This window comes from Ciconia boyciana, chromosome 5, assembly GCF_034638445.1.
Source record: "Ciconia boyciana chromosome 5, ASM3463844v1, whole genome shotgun sequence".
Lineage (NCBI taxonomy): Eukaryota > Metazoa > Chordata > Aves > Ciconiiformes > Ciconiidae > Ciconia > Ciconia boyciana.
This window is the reverse complement of record NC_132938.1, coordinates 11,275,113-11,295,415: the sequence shown is the minus strand read 5'-3', so window position 1 is coordinate 11,295,415 and position 20,303 is coordinate 11,275,113. Positions and strand designations below refer to the sequence as shown.

The window sequence follows — 20,303 nt, the reverse complement described above, 5'->3', positions numbered from 1 at the left end:
CATAACTTCCCTGGTATGATGCACTCTTTTTCTTTCCATGAAACCCTGCACCCACCCAGAGGCTGGGGGATAAAAGGAGGGCAGTGGCAGCAGGGGCCGAGCATTGTGCAGAGGAGAGCCCTGCAGCCACCCCAGCTCCAGCCCCGCTTGTGGTTCCTTTGGCCCCCGCAGCACCATGAAGGTCCCTGCAGTCGCCCTGGCCACTCTGCTCCTCATCGCCATCTGCTCCCCAGCTGAGGCCCATCGCCGTGACTCCGGCGTTGCTGCACCCTCACAGAAAACAGGTTTGCTGTCCCTCCACAGGAGAGAGCCCCGTCCCCATTGATGGGACCCTCATGTCCATGGGGAGGGCTAGGAGCGGGTGGTCATTACCAGTGCTGGGACTCAGCCTCAGGGATGGAGGCTTCCGGGGGGTGTCCCCGGGGAATACAGCACAGGTGATGGTGAATCCCCTGGGAGCCCCAGGCAGAGCCTCTGCCACAGTGGGGGTCTCACTGGGGCTCTCTCTCTGCCCCCCCAGACATCGTCCCAAGACCCTGCTGCTTCACATACGCGCTGCACCGCATCCCGCGCAGCCTCATCAGCTCTGCCTACAAGACCAGCAGCGGGTGCAGCCAGCCAGCAGTGGTGTGAGTGCCCAACACTGCCGGGGGTCAGGGTGTGACAGCCAGGGCAGCGCCCCAAGTGTGTCCAAGCGTGGCTGGGAGGGGGAAGGGGACATGGCCAGCAACACCCGGGGCGCTGCCAGCAGGGCCCAGAGCAGGCACCCTGCTGCCCCGGCCGAGCGCCCCAACGTTGGTTTTCTCCCGGCAGCGTGGTCACCAAGAAGGGAAGGAATATCTGCGTGAACCCCCAGGAACCCTGGGTGCAGGCGCTCCTGAAGGACTTTGCTGCTCTCACCCCAGTGCAGCGGGCTTAGCCCCTGGCACCAGGCACACAACAGAGTGCTTGAGCTGCATCCTTCTTCAACAGGAAAATGTATTGTAATTGACATACATTTGCTAAACTAAATTTTGTTTGCTAAGAAAGTGAAAATACAAAAACGATTTAAAAGGTATCGACATGCCTTTTAATAAGGAGTCAGGATTTTTGATGCCTAAATAAAGTGTTTGGATTATCAAACCTTTTTGGTGTCTTTCTTGCCCTCCCCACACCCTGGTTTCACTGCTCCCCTCTGAGCAGGGCGGCCTCAGCCCCATGGCAGCTCCCGCAGTGCTTTCCCCTCCCCAGCCCAGGCTCAGCTCCTGCCCCCCAGCATGACCCAGACATCCCTATGGGGTGATGGCGGCATCTCGCTGGGGGTTGCCCATTTCCCAGGGCCCTCCCCGCACATGTTGTGCGGAGCCGAGTCACAAGCCCCCCAGGCTGGGCAGCCCCGCTGGGCATCCACCACCAACTCAGTGATGTGTTTACCTCAAACACTGGAGGATCAGGACAGTCTTCAACCAAACCAACGTCCCCACGCCCAGCCATCTCCTTCACTACAGCCCCTTGCAGTGATGGAGCTGAGGTCCCGGCGCTGCAGGGACCCCCACACTGCGCTGCTGGAGGAGCAGGCAGGACTCTCCTGTGCGCCTCCTCCCCCCAAATGAAGCATCAGGTCCCCAAGGAGGAAGGTGAGTGCAGAACAACCCCCCGGGCACCTGCCAGAGGGGATTTTGGCCAGTGCCCAGCCGTGCAAGCAGAGGCCCCCATGCCGTGGGAAGGTGCTCTGGCCTCTCCCCCATCCTGCTCCTGGTGTTACCCCCACTGGCACCCCGGTGCGGTGCTGGGGGTGATGGTGCCGCTGTCCCCGGCAGTGTGCTGGCTGTGGCGGCGGGCTGACAGTGACCCAAGGTCATTGGGCAGCTGTGCCGGCACGATAGGCTCTGCGTCCACGAGAACTTCCTAGTGAGTCCCCAGAGCTCGACAGCCCACGGTCCCCAGCCCCACACCGCCGACAGCCCCTGGCACACACCCTCTTTTCCCCTCTTTCAGTACCACGCCAGTGGGCTGAGTCAGAGAGGGGCCGATGAAGAGGGCTTCTATACCTTCCTCTTCCCCAACATCTGGCAGGACCTGAAGTGGGTGGCACAGAAGGTGAGGCCAGGGGGGAACGTGTTCCCACCACAGTCCCCTGCCCTGTGGCCGGTGCTGCACAGGCCAGCAAGCCCCCAGGGATGCTCTGGTAGCCATCTGCAAGTAGCTCACCAGATCCTCATTTATCCAAAAAGGCCCATTTCTGCAGAAATTGGGGATTTTGAGAGGGTACATGGCTCTATCAGTGGTCTGGTGTCACCGGCCAGGCGGCCCACCAAAATGTCATGGGGCTGTGCTGGGCAAGGGCTAAACGGGCTCCCCAGGGGCGTGCAGCGCTGATGCCAGCTGCCTCTGGGCCATCTCCAGAGGTGCTGCATCTGCCGGCTGTGGCATGCCTCGGTCACCTGCTGGGGCCAGCAATGCCCCCAAAACTTCCACTTCCCCTCCGGCAGCGAGCGATGCTGCATCTCCCAGTTTTTCAGGTAGTTCAAGTGAGTGCAGCCACCCTGCAGGGCTGCAGCCAGGGCCAGGGCAGAGGAGGGCTGGGGCTGAGCTGTCACCGCCATCCCGCAGGTCCTTCTGCTGGAAGCACCGGCTGGTGCAGCGGGTGCGGGCGGTGCAGCAGGACCAGACCCCCTGCGTCACCTGCCAGGAGGTGGTGGCAGGGCGGCCTGCTATGACAGCCTGGTCTTTCCCGCCTGCGCCAGCACTTGGTTCCGCTGCTGCTGCATCCAGGTAGGCGGCATTGCCCCCAGCCCCTGACATCACCCCTGTCGTCTCCCCATCACCCATCTCCGGGGGAGCGCGTGGGACCCCCCCGCCGCTGATGTCAGCTCTGCCCCAGGGCCAGGCACTGCGCTCTGCCCTGCACCACTTCTGCTGCCCACTCTGCCAGGACACGCAGACCTTCCAGGCGGAGATGTTTCACCTGAGCATCAAAATTCCTGACAGGTCGGCGCCCTCCCCACTGCCTCCCTCCTGCTCTGCAATGCCCGGTCCCCTCCTGCCTTCCCGGGTGCCGGCGGGGGTCCTCCTCGCCCCTGGGGCTGAGCACTCCCTAGCTTGCACACGGATGCTGCCTGGGAGGAGGATGGGGCCTTCGATGACCATTACCAGCAGCACAGCTCCTGCGACACTGCCCATTGCCTGTGCCTGGCAGGACAGGAGCAGTTGGAGGAGAAGGGGTGAGTGCTGGTGGCCCTGGTCCCCGTAGCCCCATTGAGGACCCTACAGCAGCCTTCCAGTACTTAAAGGGGGCCTACAAGAAAGACGGGGAGGGACTCTTGATCAGGGAATGTAGTGACAGGATGAGGGGTAACGGTTTTAAACTGAAAGAGGGTAGATTTAGATTAGATTTAGATAAGGAAGAAATTCTTCACTATGCGGGTGCTGAGGCACTGGAACAGGTTGCCCAGAGAAGCTGTGGATGCCCCATCCCTGGAAGTGTTCAAGACCAGGTTGGATGAGGCTTATGAGGATATGTCTCCCAGTGACCTGGATATCAAAGTTAAGATTTGGGATAGATTTGGGAGAATGAAAGGTTGACGTGCATTTGTTATAGGATAAGGAGCCATACAGACGAAATGTGAAAGAACTGGATGGGAAGAGCAAGCAGCTCTCCTAAAACTTTGATACAGATTTGATTCACCTGAGTGCTGCTCTTGGCACAGCTAGAACGAGGACGAGGATTTGAAAAATGAAAGGTGGAAAGGTTAGCCCACTGCCTGTAGAACTGTTTTTTCATACACGGGATGAGGATTGTGGTTGGGAAGAGGTGATGGGTTTGGTGGGAATTTTACCAACACTCAAATATTAAGAAAATAATTCATTACAGAGAGGACTGAGGGTCATAAAAACAAGCTTTTGTATTTCACCTTATCATTCTTACATGGATGGAACAAAAAATATGCAGTGGTGCTCTTTGCTAAAATTTAGTTTGGCTAGGAGTGGGGCATTGGAAAAATCCTAAAACTTGTAGGGCCTATGTTACTACACAGAGATATCTGTGGTATCCCAGAGGGAAGGGAAGGGCAGCCTGGAAAACATCTAACACATCACTTTCCAGCTGGGGCAGACTTTTGGCTAAGGTTATTGTTTGCAAAAGGTTCACAGACATCACTTCAGTACACCCTCAGCAGGGTCCTGGGGAGGCCGAGTGAGGGCATATTTGGACAAATCCAGCAGCACCCTCGCAAACCCGCCACACTTATCCTACCCGCCCTACATTGTGGCTGGTTAGGCTCAGCCTGCAGACCATATTGCCAGGAGAGAAGATGGAGATGAGAAAGGCCGCAACTGCTCTCATTTCTAGAGCTCTGCAACAGAGTATTTGAAATGCTGGGCGGTTTCTATCACTTGCAAAAAAATTTAGATGTATATAGAATATGTGAAGGCCCAAATTCAAAGGTGAGCTGGTTTTGGTAAAACTGAAGCCAGAAGCAGCTGGTCCAGCTCTTACACTGACGTAGAAGTATGTAATTTAAATCACATTCAAGCCTCTGAACATAAGCTTCAAAGTCCTCCTCTCTTTTATTCTACCAGGAACCCTACACTGTTCCATAAGTGCCATTAGGCTTTCTTCTGTCTTTCTTTTAACTAAGACTTTCTCTGATCTTTTTATTGCTTTGCAATGTCATCCTCATTCCAAATTTCTCTAATTTTGTTTTTCAAGTGAGCAGAGGGCAGAAGACAGACTTCTGAATGGTCTACATCATGTTTCGTTAATGTTTCTTTTTTAATAAGGACAATAAAGAATGAATACACAAAAAGTGATGGTCCATCAACTCAGCTACAGCCCTCTGGAACAATGCAAACAATAGAGTCCGCAATAGCTTAACACATCCATTGCTTACATCAGTTTTGGCACAGTCCCGGGGATTCAGCTGAGCTGCTTTTCAACTGTGCTACAGAAAAATGAAGGGAGAATTTGACCTGAAGTGCACAGGAAAGGGAAACAATGGAGTTGATTTCCCATTACCTCCCACTGGATGTTTCTTACTTACACTAAGGTGCACTATATGACGAGTTTGGCCTCACTGACACTAACGAAAATCCAAAGTCTCTACACAGAAGTCCATAGAGTTATTTTGGCTTTTTACCTGTGGGAGTGAAGCACTTGGGCCAGGACATACAGAATAATACCAAGCGGTGGTCACTTGACACAGATGTAAGGGCACTGGAGAATGAGATCCAACAAGCCAGCATAAGCAAACCAATGGTGCGGCATCCCTTACCCATTTCTAAAAATTTTCCCAGTGTAGCTCAAAAACTCAAGCAAACAAATGCATAAAGCTATGCACAACTACGCTCAATACAAGAAAAGAGTGGGAACTTGTAAGAGTTTATATAGCATGGAGATGAATTTATTTGCAGAGAGCCTAAAAATTCAATCAATACTTCAAATGACAGAATATAGTATGTCAAATGACAGTATATATACATATATACACTGTAATAATGAGACTAAAACAAGCTCTAAGTCCTAAAATTGATGTGGAGAGCTCTGCAAGATTTGGGTAAGGCTAATGGGCTTCTTTTCCTATCATCATTTGTCGTGGTTTAACTCCAGTCAGCAACTAAGCACCACGCAGCCGCTCGCTCACCCTCCCAGCTCCCTGTGGGATGGGGGAGAGAATCGGAAAAGCACAAGTAAGGAAACTCGTGGCTGAGATAAGAACAGCTTAATAATTGAAATAATAATAACAATAATAACAATAACAATAATAATAATAATAATAATAATGTAATGAAAAGGAAAATAACAAGAAAGCGAGAGAGGAACAAAACCCAGGAAAAAAAAAAACAAGTGATGCAACTGCTCACCACCCGCCGACCAATGCCCAGACAGTCCACGAGCAGCGATCACTGCCCCCCAGCCAACTCCCCCCAGTTTCTATACTGAGCATGACGCCATATGGTATGGAATAGCCCTATGGGCAGTTGGGGTCAGCTGTCCTGGCTGTGCCCCCTCCCAGCTTCTTGTGCACCTGGCAGAGCGTGGGAAGCTGAAAAGTCCTTGACCAGTGTAAACATTACTTAGCAACACCTAAAACATCAGTGTGTTATCAACATTATTCTCATACTAAATCCAAAACACAGCACTATACCAGCTACTAGGAAGAAAATTAACTCTATCCCAGCCGAAACCAGGACACCAGGTCACTATACTTCAATGTATACTTCAATGCTTACTTCAATTGTTCTTCAATGCAATGTATACTGCAATACTTTTGCCCACTTCTGCAATTTAGTCTTATAGCAATGGCTTCTAGGTTCATGTGACTCAGAATCTCTGCATTGACTTCGGAAAATGTGGAAGAGAAAAGACAAGACGTTTATATTGCTTACAAGGCAAAAATGAGAGTCCAGTAAAAATCCTCTCCAGGGCATTGTTTTCAGAAATCTCATTATAGTTTAGGCAATCTATTTGTTTTCATAGGACTGATTTATAATGTATGAAGACTTGGTGTTGACAATACTACAGAGCTATGCTTTAATTTTCTCAAGGTCACACATGAGATCTGAGGTGAATTTATGAAGTGAACTTTTGCCTCCACCACCAGCTAGGCTCAGGAAAGTAACCCCACCACTACCTTGCTAAACAAACTCAACACAGAAATGCCCAACTATGCCGGAGACCCTGTACGACACAAGCTTTGCAGTGTGCAGAAGAGGATTCATCAAGAAGACAACAGAAGGAACAGCTTTCTTCACCGCCTTCCCCTTAGAAACACCCACATGGAGTGTGCTCTGCATCTCCTGCACTTCTTTCATAGTAGCATTCAATTTTAGCAGATATTTTTAAAACTGGGGAGGATATATACCAAAATTGGATTAAATACTGGGCATTTTCACAGCACCATGTTTTTTTTCTTAATACAGCTTGACTTAATCCCCTCCAAAGATTTCTTGTTGCCTACTGGACTTCTTGGCTGCCTACTTGAGGAGGAAGCACTGTGAAGGGAGGTTGGCGCCATGCAGGATGGGACACTCGTGCCCAAGAGCTGCACACTGACCTCAGGGCCATTCCCATAGTTCACCCCTCGATAAGAACCCAATCTACTCATCATTACATTTCTCACAATCCTCCTTCTCCCCACACCATCAAACCCTATGTACTGTGTTGGGCAGAGGTGTCCTCCACTGCCACCTCCAAGGGAGGGCAGTCCTTCTTCCCCTGAAAGGGAGTACTGGGGAACTGGTCCCCATTCTTGCCTTCCACCCTTCCTGAGCTGCCTTTTTGTTTTCTGCATACTCTTGAACATTGCGCTAGTATCTGAAAACTTTGTTCAATCAAAGGGGTGGTGTTTAAACCCATCGTGTCCCCTCTTCCTCACACAGCTGACCGCAACACCTCGCTGAGGGACACAGAGGGTGCAGGACACCATTCACGGTAGTTACTACAGGCTGCGAAAAAAACCACTCACAAAAACTGACACATTCAGCATATTTCCACATTTTGTGAAGCACTCAGGAGAATGCCATGAAGCCGCTTGAAGAGAAACAGCCCAAACCTAATTTTTCTCACGCTACCCAGACCCCAAACTAGACACTAGATTTTCGACCTAAACTGGATTTTAAGCGTGTTTTCCTACACAAACAGCCCCTTCGTTGGTCGGGGAGGGCGCGGAGCTCGCCCCTCAGCTGCCGTCCGCCCGGGGCCTGAGGGCAGGAAGCCGCACGGCATCTCGGGACTTGTAGTTCCCCGGCCAGAGCGACATGGCGGCGCCGCGGGCCCTGGCGGCTGTGGGTGCCGCGCTCCTCCTTGCCGCTGGTGTCCAGGCCAGCAAGTACTCTCGGGAGGCCAACGAGGGGTTGGCGGCCGCCGGCGCCAAGCGGCGGGAGGCCGGGGAGTTCCGGGTGGTAAGGCTGAACCAGGTCTGGGAGAAGGCGCAGCGGGTGAGTGAGGCGGCGCGGGAGGAGTGGATACGATGGCGGCGCTCTGAGGGGGTGCTCTGGCAGAGCTATGAGCGGGGTCCGTGGTCGGGCTTGGCCGCTTCGGACACTCATTCCCTGTCAGTCGCCTCAGAAGATGGGGTGCGGCGGGAGAAGCGGCGCGGGTAGCGGTTGGAGCGGAGGATTTGTGTGTGAGGAGAAACCGAGGCTGTCCGGCCCGGCGTCTCCTCGACAGGCCCCGGCTTGGTGTTGAACCTCTGGGCTGCTGTGGCTTTTGTTTGGTTTTCAGGCCTGGATGTCCCTGACGGGCAGCTCAGAGCAGGACCCACGCATCCCCGCTCCCTGGGGGCTATCCCAGGGGCTGGGAACAGCGGTGCTGTGTAAGGGCCTCTCTCAGGAGGTATCTCCTTCCCCTCTCCTGCCATATGTATCTGTGTCATGGGAAGTGTTGATCTTCCCATGTTTAAATCCAGCAGTTAAACCCCATGCCCAGGAAGTGGAAGAGAGAGTGAAGTCCTTTTGGTACCATGGAGGATCTGAGACTGGCTCCTGCACTTGCTGGTTGAATGCTTTAACCCTTTCGTTAAGGGGTGGGATGCTCTCATCTGTCTGAAGGCGGTGGCCTTAGTTCCTACTTTGTACAGGACAGGAGCTCCCTGCACAGGAGAGTAAGAAACCCTCCACCTTGGTGGTTATGTCACCTTCACTTATACCAAGTGATGCAGTCACATGCGGGAGGACCAGCAAATGGGTATCACCGTTCCCAGATGAGAGCCTTAACTTTGACAGTGATACTTGAGTTTCTCTCACTCTGAGCTAAAAACATATTTAATTAAAGTGAAAATACAGTAAAAATATTTCATTACAGTGGAAATATTTAATTACAGCTAAGCAGAACAGTTCCAACAGGAGGGGAGGAGCACACTGCACACCATATTCATCCCCTGAATATTGTGGAACATGGAAGTTAGGGTCATGGCTGGTAAAGGTTTAGTTCTTTCAGGCAAAGGAATATAGTTGACATTAATTCTGGATTTCCTGTATCTTGGACAGGCATTCCCCAGCCTGAGCTATTGAATTAGAGGCAGGACATCCCTGGGTTTAGTAAAAAAATAGAGCCCCTGCCATAATGCTGCCTCCCAACGTGCCAAAAGAAGATATCAAAAATACTCCTTCCTTCAATGGGAGAAGGATGGGATGGGGGATAGGGCAGTGTGTTGATAATGAAACTCCACCTGTGAACTGACAGCTGAAGAATAAACAACATGGAGACTAGAAATAAACTATAATGATAGGATTGTCAGTTTCCTCTTATTTTTCCAATTACAGTCTTTTTTCATTTTCATACCTGGATCTTCTGGAATTAAAATTTGAGATGCTTTACATCATTTGCGTTAAGATGCTAAAATGTAAAATGACAGAGTAAAGAACTAAGCTTTAGTAAATTCTGTATGTGTGAGCCAGATTTTAGAGAGGCAACACCTACTTGAACTAAATTTGCCACCATCTAAATTTCACTTTGAGTACAATTGACACCCAACCTGTGTTTTAGAAAGTGATTTTTCAGTGTGTCTGGGCAAGGTCTGAAGTAAGAGGAAAGCTATGCCTGTGTGTTAGACCTGCTTTGAAATATTTGTGTGCGCCAATGCTGAACTCTCTTTCCTTCATTTTGGTAGTGGTGGAGATAGTACTGAAAATGAGGAACTCCTTTGCTTTGACATAAAAGATGGATGTTGCAATTCAGTATTGCAACACACAGCTGGATAAGCAGTCCTTCAGAAAGCCCCAAAACGTTACTTAGTGGGAACCAGGAGCTGGCAAGCCAGATTCCTTCCTGTTTCCCTGAGGGAGGGAGGGAGGGAGGGAGGGTTTGATCTTTCTCCAGCATCTCTTTTCATAGGTATATGTTTTATATAAAAACTTTAAAAAGTTATTTTAATACGAGAGTTCTTCTTAGTCAGACCCTAATTTTACAGTTATTTGAACCAATGATAAATACTATGTAGGTTTCACAAGGTATGTGATTTGGCCTGCTAGTCTCTAATAATCCATTGTGCTGTGGTTGTTGACACTGGTGTAGTTTTAGCATTGCTTGTACCGACGCTTCCTGACCATCCCAAAGCAGCAGTGGGCTCCAGAATCTAGGGCACGTTACACCTAAAAAATTTGTAGTAAAGAACCCTTTCCTCTCAGAAGCGAGGGTGTAGATAATGGTATTGCAGGTAATGATTGTAGCCAGGCAAACAGCAAACGACTTAATTGTTGTAATGTTTCACAGGTTTCCAGTGCTCATTCCCAGAATCGCCAGGTACATATCTTGGATGTTAATGTCCAGGCAGCATAAGGAATGAGTGTAAGGAACTTGGTGCTTTGTTATTTAATCATTAAACTTAGCTTTTCACCTCTGCTTCTAGTTAGTTATTGCAACATATGACTGCTGTTTGTTAGTAAAGTGATGTGGAGTCTTACCTGTTGACATTTTTACCTGGTGTCATTCAGGGTCCTACATCAGATGATCTTGAAGGAGGCAGTTCTTGAGCTATATACTTTAAATTAGCCTATGTATTCACTTCTGTGTTACATAAATGGGACAGGCAAGGGGATTCCAACAGGTTTCAAAGGATTTATAATGTTTAAAAGGACAGTTACTTGAGTTTCATACTAAATTGTAATGAGAATCAGAAAAATATTATTGGAATTCGGAGGAATTTGAATAGAATTTCTTTTTTCCCTGAAGGAACAATGGGCTTAATGTAGTTCCTTAGTTTTTGTTAAGAGTTTAAAATGCTTGATTGACAATAAGATGTGTCCAAACTTTGTGTTTAGAAGTTCTGATATTCTTCTCTGGAACTTTTAGAAAACACAAAACTGTATGTGTTTATGAGATTGCACTAACTGCAGAGAGTATCTAACATAAACGGCATTGTGTAGTCTTTTATACAATAGTGTGTCTCTGTTAAAGTCATACATTTAAAAGATTGTATTTTCCTATTTTTGCAGTACTTAGGAGCTGAATTAATTGTTATCTAAGTTGTTGCTGGTGATTTTTTTCCTGGATTTGCTCAGCCTAACTACATATTAAGTCCACCCTACTGGAATGCTGACATTAGAGTACAGAACTACTGAGGTGATCGGTCATTTCCTTCACAATTTATAGGAAACTTTTCATTCAGTCTTCTTCCTGAAGCATCGGGGCACAATTCTTGCTGAACAAAGCATTGTTACTTGGTGCCACCGCAGCAATGATACTCTGGCTGTCCAGGTCATCCTGCTCCAGAAAAGCAAATAAGTACATGATTAAGGTTTTTTGACTTTAGCATATACTAAAAATCATAAATAAAGTGGTTCCTTCTAAGTGCGTAGCTTTTGTCAAGCAGTTCCCCAAAAGTAGATAGTAAAGAATACAATAGGGTTGCTCCTTTGCTTTAGTATTAGAGGGATCAGAAGTTTTAATGTGTTCTATAAATTTTATATTTACCCATGATTCTAACTACTCTAGATTTTAAGTAAATTATTTCAGTAAGCCAAGTGCAAGATACAGGAAAAAAACATAGTTTAAAAATTAAAATAATTATGTTCAGTAGCACAAGACTAATTAATAGGACAGCCCAAGCTGAAAGCAGAAACAATAATGTGCATAGGTTCCTGAATTCCTTTCAATAGGAATTTAGTGGAATAGCTCAAAATAATGACATTTTTCCTAGTTACTTTCAAATAGCCTGCTGACGCTCAAATGAACAGCTGAATCTTTTCAGTATCATTCTGATGTTTAAAAATAATGAGTTCTGAGTCTGTGTTTATTAAACATGCTGCTTCCTTATTGAAAGTGAGAATTTTTATAATCTCAAATCTGATTTTAATGACAAGGAAAACCCCACCAGTAAATAAGCTTGTCCTAGGACAGATGATCCCAGGTGGTTCAGAGCTAGATCCGAGCTCCCAGGATCTGGCTGCTCAGTGGTCGGAGGTAGAAGGACTCGGACAGCTCAGGCAGAACTGTATTGGAAGTCACACTGCTCATGTTTTTTGATCTCCTGTCTTCTCTGGGCTTTTCCTTACCTCACCTTCTTGTTATTAACATGTGCGTACACGTGTGTGTGTGTGTGTGTGTGTACACTCTCTCTCTCTCTCTCTCTCTCTCAGCATTAATATGTTACATTTCTTTGTTTTAAACTGAAGTGTCTAAAATCTAGAAGTTCAGGCTCAACTTACAGCAGTGCTGCTTAGCCAACTGCATATTAGTCATTGTCTCTGTTCCTGTTTTCGCTGTATTTCACGAAATTTCAAGCTGACCTATCATTTATTTAAATCTTAATTTTTTTTTTTCATAGCTTCGGCCTCAATAGCTTATCACTTTGTTTCGTTATGTGGGACAGGAATACCTCTAGGTTTTGTATGTTTTTAATGCACAGAAATCCTGTTAAGAAGTGATCTTAGAAAATTTTGCACTTTGATCATAGTAAAAATTGCTGATGAAGTGGCTCTTTGACTTGCCAGGCCATCCTCAGTGTCCTGGCAGTCTGCAAAACCATACTGACAAATAAAATTTACCAACTCACTATAACTATATGGTTAGAAGGTGGCCCACAAGAAAGCACATGTGCTGGCAATGGCATGTTGTTTGAGAAATTCGGTCATTACTGCCTTTGAGTATTAGTGAAACTGAATTGATTTAATCCATTGTTTTTTTACATTCTTTGTTATTGGTACTGGACATTTTTAAGGTAGAACCATTTTTAGAAGGCGGTCCCATTAAAAGTGGGGGAAGAATCCCATTTAAATGTTACTTGAAGGAACACCAAAGAAAGACACAAATTCTTAACCCTTACATAATTTCGCTGTTGTCCAAGTAGCTGAAGAGCTGACAGAGAAGGCTACATGATCACTCTGTTAACACTAGTATGCTGGGGGCATAGCCATGTTCATAGGCAAGAGGTGTTACGTATGCAGTGGCTCATACCTTAAGGCCCTTAAATTCAGATGGATACATAGCATTAGAGTAAAAGAAAAAAAAATGCTGTGCTATACTGGCTGCACAGCTATACTGGTTGCACATCTATACTGGCTTCTGAGGTTACACTGCAGCAAGAGGTGACTCCACATAACTGAATACAAACCTTTCTCTGTTCTTGTTAGCTTCATCTCTCTGCTGTGAAACTGGCAGAGTTGCACAGTGATCTAAAAATACAAGAAAAGGATGAGTTAAGCTGGAAAAAACTGAAGGCTGAAGGACTAGATGAAGATGGAGAGAAAGAAGCCAAACTCAGACGCAACTTAAATGGTAAGATAAATCTTTGAAAGAAGCCAAACTTAGACACAACTGAAATCTAAGGTATTTCTTTGCATAAGGATTTTAACTTTGCATCAGACACATGCATGGTTAGACACCTGTGTTTGTGTTTGAACCATTAAATAACAGGTTGTCTTTCCAGACACCGAGCACGCATGAGTTCTTTGGATATCAGTAGGGAGCTGCAGGAAGCTAATAGATTCCTTTGCTCCCGATGTTTTCAGAAGAGATCATTAAACCTGGGACCTCTGTATCTTAAACTGTTAACTTCTCCACTGTGAGCTGCAAAATCCAGCTCTGCAAGTCAAGGATGTAGCCAGTCTCTCATCTTCCATACATTCATAGTTGGTTCTAATGTTTCTGTATCTTCTATTCCCTTGCAGTCATTATGACTAAATATGGAATGAATGGAAAGAAGGATTCTCAACTAATTAATACCAACTACATTAAAGATGGTACAGAAAGCGATACACTAGATGATCCAAGACTGGAAAAATTATGGAGCAAGGTGAGTAAGGTTTCCAGGAACTGGAGCATAGGAAATCACTGTTTCTTCATTGAACGGTGTCTGTGTCTTCTTAGAGCCCCCAGACTTGGAACTGAATAGCTTTTCTACTTTGCTTTTAAGTACCAGCCAAGCTGCTGTGCTCTGTAGCTCACATCTTTGTGCCCTGCAGGCATCCCACCTGCATCCAGGTCACCACGTGTGGCAGTTTCTCTTTGCCAAAGAAAACACCTGCATCAGTCTGCATGGAGGATAAGATCCTGGGTCCACTGAGGGAAAACAGAGTTTTTCCTCAAATTTCACTGAAGTAATGATTTCCCTTTGTGTGACTATTAACACTGTGTGGTAGTATACCTATGGTGTTTTTCCTGTTTTTCGTATTGTTATTTCTGGGCTTTTTTAAAAAGATGCATTTAAAATAGAATGATTTCATAGACTGTTTAAAAGTGAAATGTATAGTAGGGGGTGTTAAATAAGGACTTTCCCAACCTGGTATTCAAGTGAAAATTTCCAGGATTTGCATTAATGTATAAAAAATAGAAAGTGTACTGTCAGTCTGGGCAGGTAAAACTGGTGAAGTAATAATCTTCAGAAATGAAATAATTCAAGTTTTAAGAAACAAGTAGTCAGGTAAAGCAAAGAATTCTTACACCAGTCTAGTGCAGTGGTAGTAAAGCAGAGAAAAATATCTGCTGGGTTTTAAAATGTTACTGTAACTAGATACAGCTCTGGCAAGGGACATAATGTCATGTGCTTTGGGGAGCAGTAAAGTGCATTAGATAGAAATATTCCCTAAGCAAAAAAAGGGTTGGGGCTGAATAGGTACCAAAAACATTCACTTTTGATCATGCATTACAGCTAATAAGTCACCAGATTTGTGGGTAGTGCTCCAGCTGTCTGACCAGTGCTTCCCTAATTGCTAACAAGTAGTCCAGTCAGGAACTAATCACTGCAGAGCAAATGCACGGCAGTGATAAAATCTTCACTTGTCAGTAGACTAAGACTAAGTAAAGACTGTGGTTAATATCATGCTGCATCCCTCACGCAAGCAGTCCCCTTACGGTTGCATATGGAGCTCTGTGGCCCTTATTTCTGTATTAAATTATTTCCCGTGGAATAGAAATGGCAGACACTTTTCACGGGGTAGTCCATAGCAAGTCTAGCTTTATAAAGCCACCATATCCATCAATATCTAAATCCTGACCTCATGCTAATATAAAGGGATTTAAAGCAAAAGATCTTAAGGAAAAGCTGGACTTAATAATTTTCTAAATGAGGTGGGAAGTTTTGGCAGTTGAGTGCACTTAAAAGCACTTGGCCTGGAAAGCATAATAAGCTCATGTTTCTTTCAGGCCAAGACCTCTGGGAGGTTCTCTGATGAGGAGTTGGATAAGCTTTGGCGAGAATTTAAGCATCACAAAGAAAAGATTCATGAATACAATATTCTGCTGGAGACCGTGAGCAGAACAGAAGGTGCCTGAACATTTCTCTGATGTTTCGAGATTGGTACAACACTTTTCTCTGCCCATTGCCTCCATTGTTTCCAAGTTCCTTTGAAACTCCTGAAGTCTGACATTTCTGTCAGAACTGCTTGCAGATGCTGACATTTTCAGATACTTGCTGGGCTTAGTTCTGCATTAGCTGCTAAAAATCTTGCCAGCTAATGAAAATGTTGCCAGTTTTCTGATTCTGCCTGCATTTCAAGCAGGGAAGATACCATCAGATTAGCAGTGATGGCCATAGTATTTTACTGGAATTATGCAGCAAGCGTAGATCCATTGCTGCAAAATGTGGTCCTAAAGTCTGCAGAACATGCATGTTTTATCTCACCAGCTGGGAGCCCAAGAGGATATACTTGAATATCTTAGGCACTGAGCCTGAGGTGTATTAAAGCATTGAGGATCTGAATCCAGCTTGCTGTACTAATCCTAGCTAAAATTGTTAGAGCCAAAGTATTCTAAAGCTTATAGGGAGTTTGATGTTTGCACTGTAGAGTCCAAGCTGGAAGCTGCTGGAAGTCATTTCATCAGATGTCCTGACTGGTTCATGAAATGCTCAGGGAAGAGGGCACAGGACTCATCAACAATCCCTATCCCATTTCCTTGGGATACTGCTAACCTGGGAAAATAAGAACATTTCCTTACTGAAATCTTGGCTGGTGCCAGTAGGAGTTAAAAGGCATTTCTGTAATATCACCCTCCAGAGCGCTGAGGAGCATTGATCTTAATATCGACCTGCAAAAGGAATTACTGCTTCTTGAAGTGTGGTGTCGATGCTTTATTTACACTCAGCTCAAATGCTAAGAACTTACCATCTTTTATTCACCTCAGATTTGGGGGATTTCTGGAGCTTTTGACCTATCAGGATTTGTCCCAAAATCAATAACACTTTTCTTCTTCAATAGATATCCACAAAAATGTTATCAACCCATCTGAAGAGAACCTGGTGAAAGAGGAAATCTTGCACAACAAACACAGAGAACTCAAAGACAAGCTAAGAAGCATCAATCAGGGGTTTGAGCGTTTGCGTAAAGTCAGTCACCAGGGATATGACACAACCAGTGGTATGATACAGTGGTTTTTATGCTTATTTGGGATTAACTTAATTTAAAAAAAAATTAAAATCAGTGGACAAGTAATAAGATGTAGTCACAGTATCACAGTACATGGTGTGACCACCATGGGGTGAAGAGATACAGCCAGCCTGTTCTATGTAGAAGCCAACACTGGAAGCCTAATGAAAGGGTAGGGACAACCTGTAAAGAGGATAGTTCTGTCTTCCATGCCCACATGAGAAGGGATATTACACCTTCAGCCCCAGGGCAGGTGAGACAACATGCAGGGCAAGTAATGCCATTATTCAATTCCTAGGGGGTTTTTTGCTTTCTAAAAAATACTTGCTACAGCAATACTGTAATTTTAAGTTAAGTACTTGGACTTTTCTCCCTTTTCATCTAAATAGACCTGTTAGTAATGCAGTGCTTATATATATCTGTGTGTATGTATGTGAGAAAGTGTGCTCATCTTTCATAGAAGCTGGGCAGAAAAGCATTGTGTCCAGATTTTCATTTAGCGGTATGTGTTTGTTTAGAATTTGAAGAACCAAGAGTGATTGATTTGTGGGACATGGCCAAATCGGCCAATTTCACTGAGAAAGAACTTGAATCTTTTCGGGTGAGTAGAATTCCAGTAGATCTCGTATGGAAAGATATTTTCCCACATAAGGAAACACTCGATGTTACTCTGAGTGCAGCCACTTCTATATTGCTCTTCAGACACCATAAAAAAGAGTCATGCTGCTTTCTTAGTACTTCAAATACATAAACATATATGTAACTAGTCATATGCACGGTTCTGTTATAATCAGCCAAATGAAAATTCTGAATCCTGTGTTAGCAAGTGTTGCATATTTTAAATCTTTGAAAGATCAGGCCCTGCTTGTTTGTTTCCAGTGCACCAGATTTCCCTCTCTTACCCGCTGTCTTAATGTAGTTACTTCTTTGGGAAGCAGTGTACTTTGTATACCCAACAGTTTTGCTCTTATGACCACCTCTTACACTGCTAACTTCCCGTGTTGGAGCCGTGTTGAACTGACCCAAAAGTACCATGATGAAGACTGCTTTTCAAGGAAATATTATAGAAATTAATTCCTGTGGGTTCATACTGGTTTTATTTAATTCAAATTGCATTGAGAAAATGTTTTTTTTTTATCTGACTTGGGGGTTTTTTTATCTGACTTTTTTTTTATCTGACTTTTTTATCTGACTGGGGGTTTTTTTTATCTGACTCTGCCTGTTTATCAGAATAGATTTTAACTGATAGCCTGGAGAAGTAACTCTTCAGGGCTTCTTCATGGAGTTGCATGTACTTACGATGTTGTTTTACCCTCCAAGATGTGGCTAGGGACACCTTGAGTTTCTTTTCCAGATAAGGTAGTGAGAGAGTTTTCGCTGCCTGGGACAGGGATTTAAATCTGTCTCTCTTAGATGTCAAAGATCCATCTTATTTCTTTTAATTCACATGCAGCCCTATTTTCTTATGAAGCAAATGTTTTAATTACACTGATTTCAGTGGCCCGGCTTTTAAGAGTGTCAGAGGAAAGCCTGCTGAAGTCTGCAACAAGGCTTCTGCTGACCTCAGTGGGACATTTTGGTCAGGACTGTACAATTGCATGAGAGGTAAATTTGGCCTTCATATCTGCCGCAGTGAAAAAGAAAAACCCAATTCCATAAGCAAGAACACATATGTGCTTATTAATTTTACTGTTTTAGTAGAAATCTTCATTAATGCAAACCCTCTTCACCAGACCAAACCTGTCTTGTTATTGTGAATGTTGGGACATCCTAACAACAGTAAGACAGTAAGAATCACAGTGAAACATCTGCCTATTTAAAAAGTCCATGAATGCAGAACTAAAGAAATCATGTGACGTTCTGCCTTGTTTGAGCAGCTGAAGTTGTGTCTTCTCCTGACTGGCCACAGTACCAGCCTTCATAAGGGTTTCATAGTGAAAGATGCAAGTGCTGCTCTGGTGGTATGTCATCTGAAAGGAGCAGCTAAAATGATTTATCATCAGAGCAGTAGAACCCCAAACTGAGGTCCTGAATGGAGTACGTAAAACAGACTGGAATGTTCTACAGCAAAAGGAAACTATTTTCTTATCAGAAATGTTGAAAACAAAAATGCTTTGCTTTAAAAGCTGAAGAAGATCTATTAGGATGATGGATTTTTATATTTTTTCAAATTGTCTTGAAATGAGAACAACTTTGTCGGCCACCAGGACTGAAACACACCAGTGACCAAAATTAAGTGGGCTCTGCCAAACAGGGGGATTTCACTGTAGGGTTTGTCTGAGTTTTTCTGGATGTAATGCATAGAACTGCTGTCATAGGTGGTGTAACACTTTGAACTGTTCATATCCTCTTCACAGAGGATGTGTCCTAAGACACAGAGAAATTGAATTTACTGCCTTGAAGTAGCAAAACAAGAGCATGCTTTGGTGGGTAGAGACATTACTCATTCCGTGGTCGCCCTTGCAGTGTCCTTATCTGAGGACTGTCTCTGATATGTCCTTGAACACCACAGTTAGTCTGGCTACTGCCTTTGGGGCAAACTAAGAGGGCTTTTTGTTTGTTAATTAATTCATCCTATTTCAGATTCATCATATCAGACTGCAAACTCAGAAAATGTTTAAGTCTGAGCAGAAAATAGCAAATCCAGGACCTGATTTTGGAAAAAGGCGTCTCTTAAAATTTGTCTGTCTATCTCCCTCCCCCCAGTCCACTATTCTTATGTATAAACTTTTGTTTGGTACTCACTGCTATCATCTCCTAGCACCTCACAGCCATCAGCAGTCTCCTTTTGAGGACTCTGCAGTGGAACGTTTTCAGCACCTGCCTTCAAAATAGGGTGTCTGGGTGGTGATGATAATGTATTGTCCAGACACCCTTAAGAAGCAGGGAACTGAAAAAGCTTTCTGTGCTTGACTTAGTAAAATAGCATTAGGGATGTCTTGGCAAGAAAAGAGGAAGCCTTGGAAAGAAAATCTTGTGAAGCTGTGTGTATTTGTTGTCTTAGGAGGAGCTGAAACACTTTGAAGCAAAAATTGAAAAACACCATCATTATCAGAAACAATTAGAGATTTCACACCAGAAACTGAAGCATGTAGAGGGAACTGGAGATAAGGATCATCTGAACAGAAACAAAGAGAAATATGCCATGCTGGAAGAAAAGACAAAAGAACTAGGATATAAGGTCTGTATAAACCCAGTGTACATACATGTTGAAAGTTTAACTCAGTAGTAGAGGGTAAGTAAGTAGATTAGCAAGTGCTGAATTTTCACGCACATTGAATGACTTCCAGAGGGGGAGTTTAAGGCACACCTGTGCTCCATGTCTAGTGCAGGATATGCATAATTGTTTTTTATAGACCTAATTCTAAAATGCCTGAAATCTCCCTGGTCTCTGCTCTTCCTGTTGTCACATATACTGATAGCAAAATCAGAATATATGATATCGATAATTCATTGTCTTACTAAAATTTGTTTGATGTGTTTTGTTTTCCTGCTAGGTAAAGAAGCACTTGCAAGACTTATCCAGCAGAATCTCTCAAGGTCTTCAACACAATGAATTATAAAAATTTATTCCCCTTCATGGGATCAATCTATTAACACAAAATAGATAATGTGTTTTCTGAACAGGATTTACCAAGGAGTCCTTCTAAAATAATAAGGATTGAACAGAGTTGCCCTGTAAGAAATTTTTTTTTTTGGTCCACTTAATAGCCAGTTTTGTATTTGCACTATCAAATTAAATGATTAGATTATAAATTTAAGTTGCACGTCTTGGATCATATATATCTTGCATCTGAATCAAGTAACAGCCTTTGAAATAAGCAGTCAGGTCAAAAGGAAAAATACATGAACTCTCAGAGGATTCCTGCTAGTAAAAAACATACTAATCTGATAGTCAGGAAAGGTATTCTGATCAATGAAAGCAAACACTGAGGTACAGAAAGTGAAAACAGAGGCCAGAAAAGTCTTTTATTTCAATGCTGGCCTACTATGTTTCCTACTGAAGGTAATGGAAATATTTC

General features: G+C 44.7%; 2 protein-coding genes and 1 pseudogene across 2 annotated transcripts; all 3 read left to right on the top strand.

The window, feature by feature from the left end:
* Positions 1 to 172: 172 nt before the first annotated feature.
* LOC140652055 (C-C motif chemokine 4-like) lies at positions 173 to 919 on the top strand. The gene is made up of 3 exons (XM_072862339.1): positions 173 to 284; positions 521 to 629; positions 814 to 919. The coding sequence occupies exons 1-3, from the start codon at positions 176 to 178 to the stop codon at positions 917 to 919; spliced, it is 324 nt and encodes a 107-aa protein (XP_072718440.1). The 5' UTR covers positions 173 to 175.
* Positions 920 to 1,256: 337 nt separating this feature from the next.
* On the top strand, positions 1,257 to 3,207 carry LOC140652054 (PHD finger protein 7-like; annotated as a pseudogene).
* A 4,502-nt stretch (positions 3,208 to 7,709) lies between these two features.
* On the top strand, positions 7,710 to 20,042 carry LRPAP1 (LDL receptor related protein associated protein 1). Its single transcript, XM_072862684.1, has 8 exons — positions 7,710 to 7,917; positions 13,051 to 13,195; positions 13,588 to 13,712; positions 15,062 to 15,182; positions 16,114 to 16,272; positions 16,800 to 16,882; positions 19,286 to 19,462; positions 19,779 to 20,042. Exons 1-8 carry the CDS (start codon positions 7,738 to 7,740, stop codon positions 19,842 to 19,844), a joined length of 1,056 nt encoding a protein of 351 aa, XP_072718785.1. The 5' UTR covers positions 7,710 to 7,737; the 3' UTR covers positions 19,845 to 20,042.
* Positions 20,043 to 20,303: the final 261 nt, after the last annotated feature.

Excerpts from the sequence above, each read along its gene's own strand:
- LRPAP1 (XM_072862684.1), top strand. The coding sequence starts at position 7,738 with ATGGCGGCGCCGCGGGCCCTGGCGGCTGTGGGTGCCGCGCTCCTCCTT. Across the intron at positions 7,918-13,050 it reads TCTGGGAGAAGGCGCAGCGG|CTTCATCTCTCTGCTGTGAA; the intron begins GTGAGTGAGGCG and ends TGTTCTTGTTAG. Across the intron at positions 15,183-16,113 it reads GACCGTGAGCAGAACAGAAG|ATATCCACAAAAATGTTATC; the intron begins GTGCCTGAACAT and ends CTTCTTCAATAG.
- LOC140652055 (XM_072862339.1), top strand. The coding sequence starts at position 176 with ATGAAGGTCCCTGCAGTCGCCCTGGCCACTCTGCTCCTCATCGCCATC. Across the intron at positions 285-520 it reads TGCACCCTCACAGAAAACAG|ACATCGTCCCAAGACCCTGC; the intron begins GTTTGCTGTCCC and ends CTGCCCCCCCAG. Across the intron at positions 630-813 it reads TGCAGCCAGCCAGCAGTGGT|CGTGGTCACCAAGAAGGGAA; the intron begins GTGAGTGCCCAA and ends TTCTCCCGGCAG.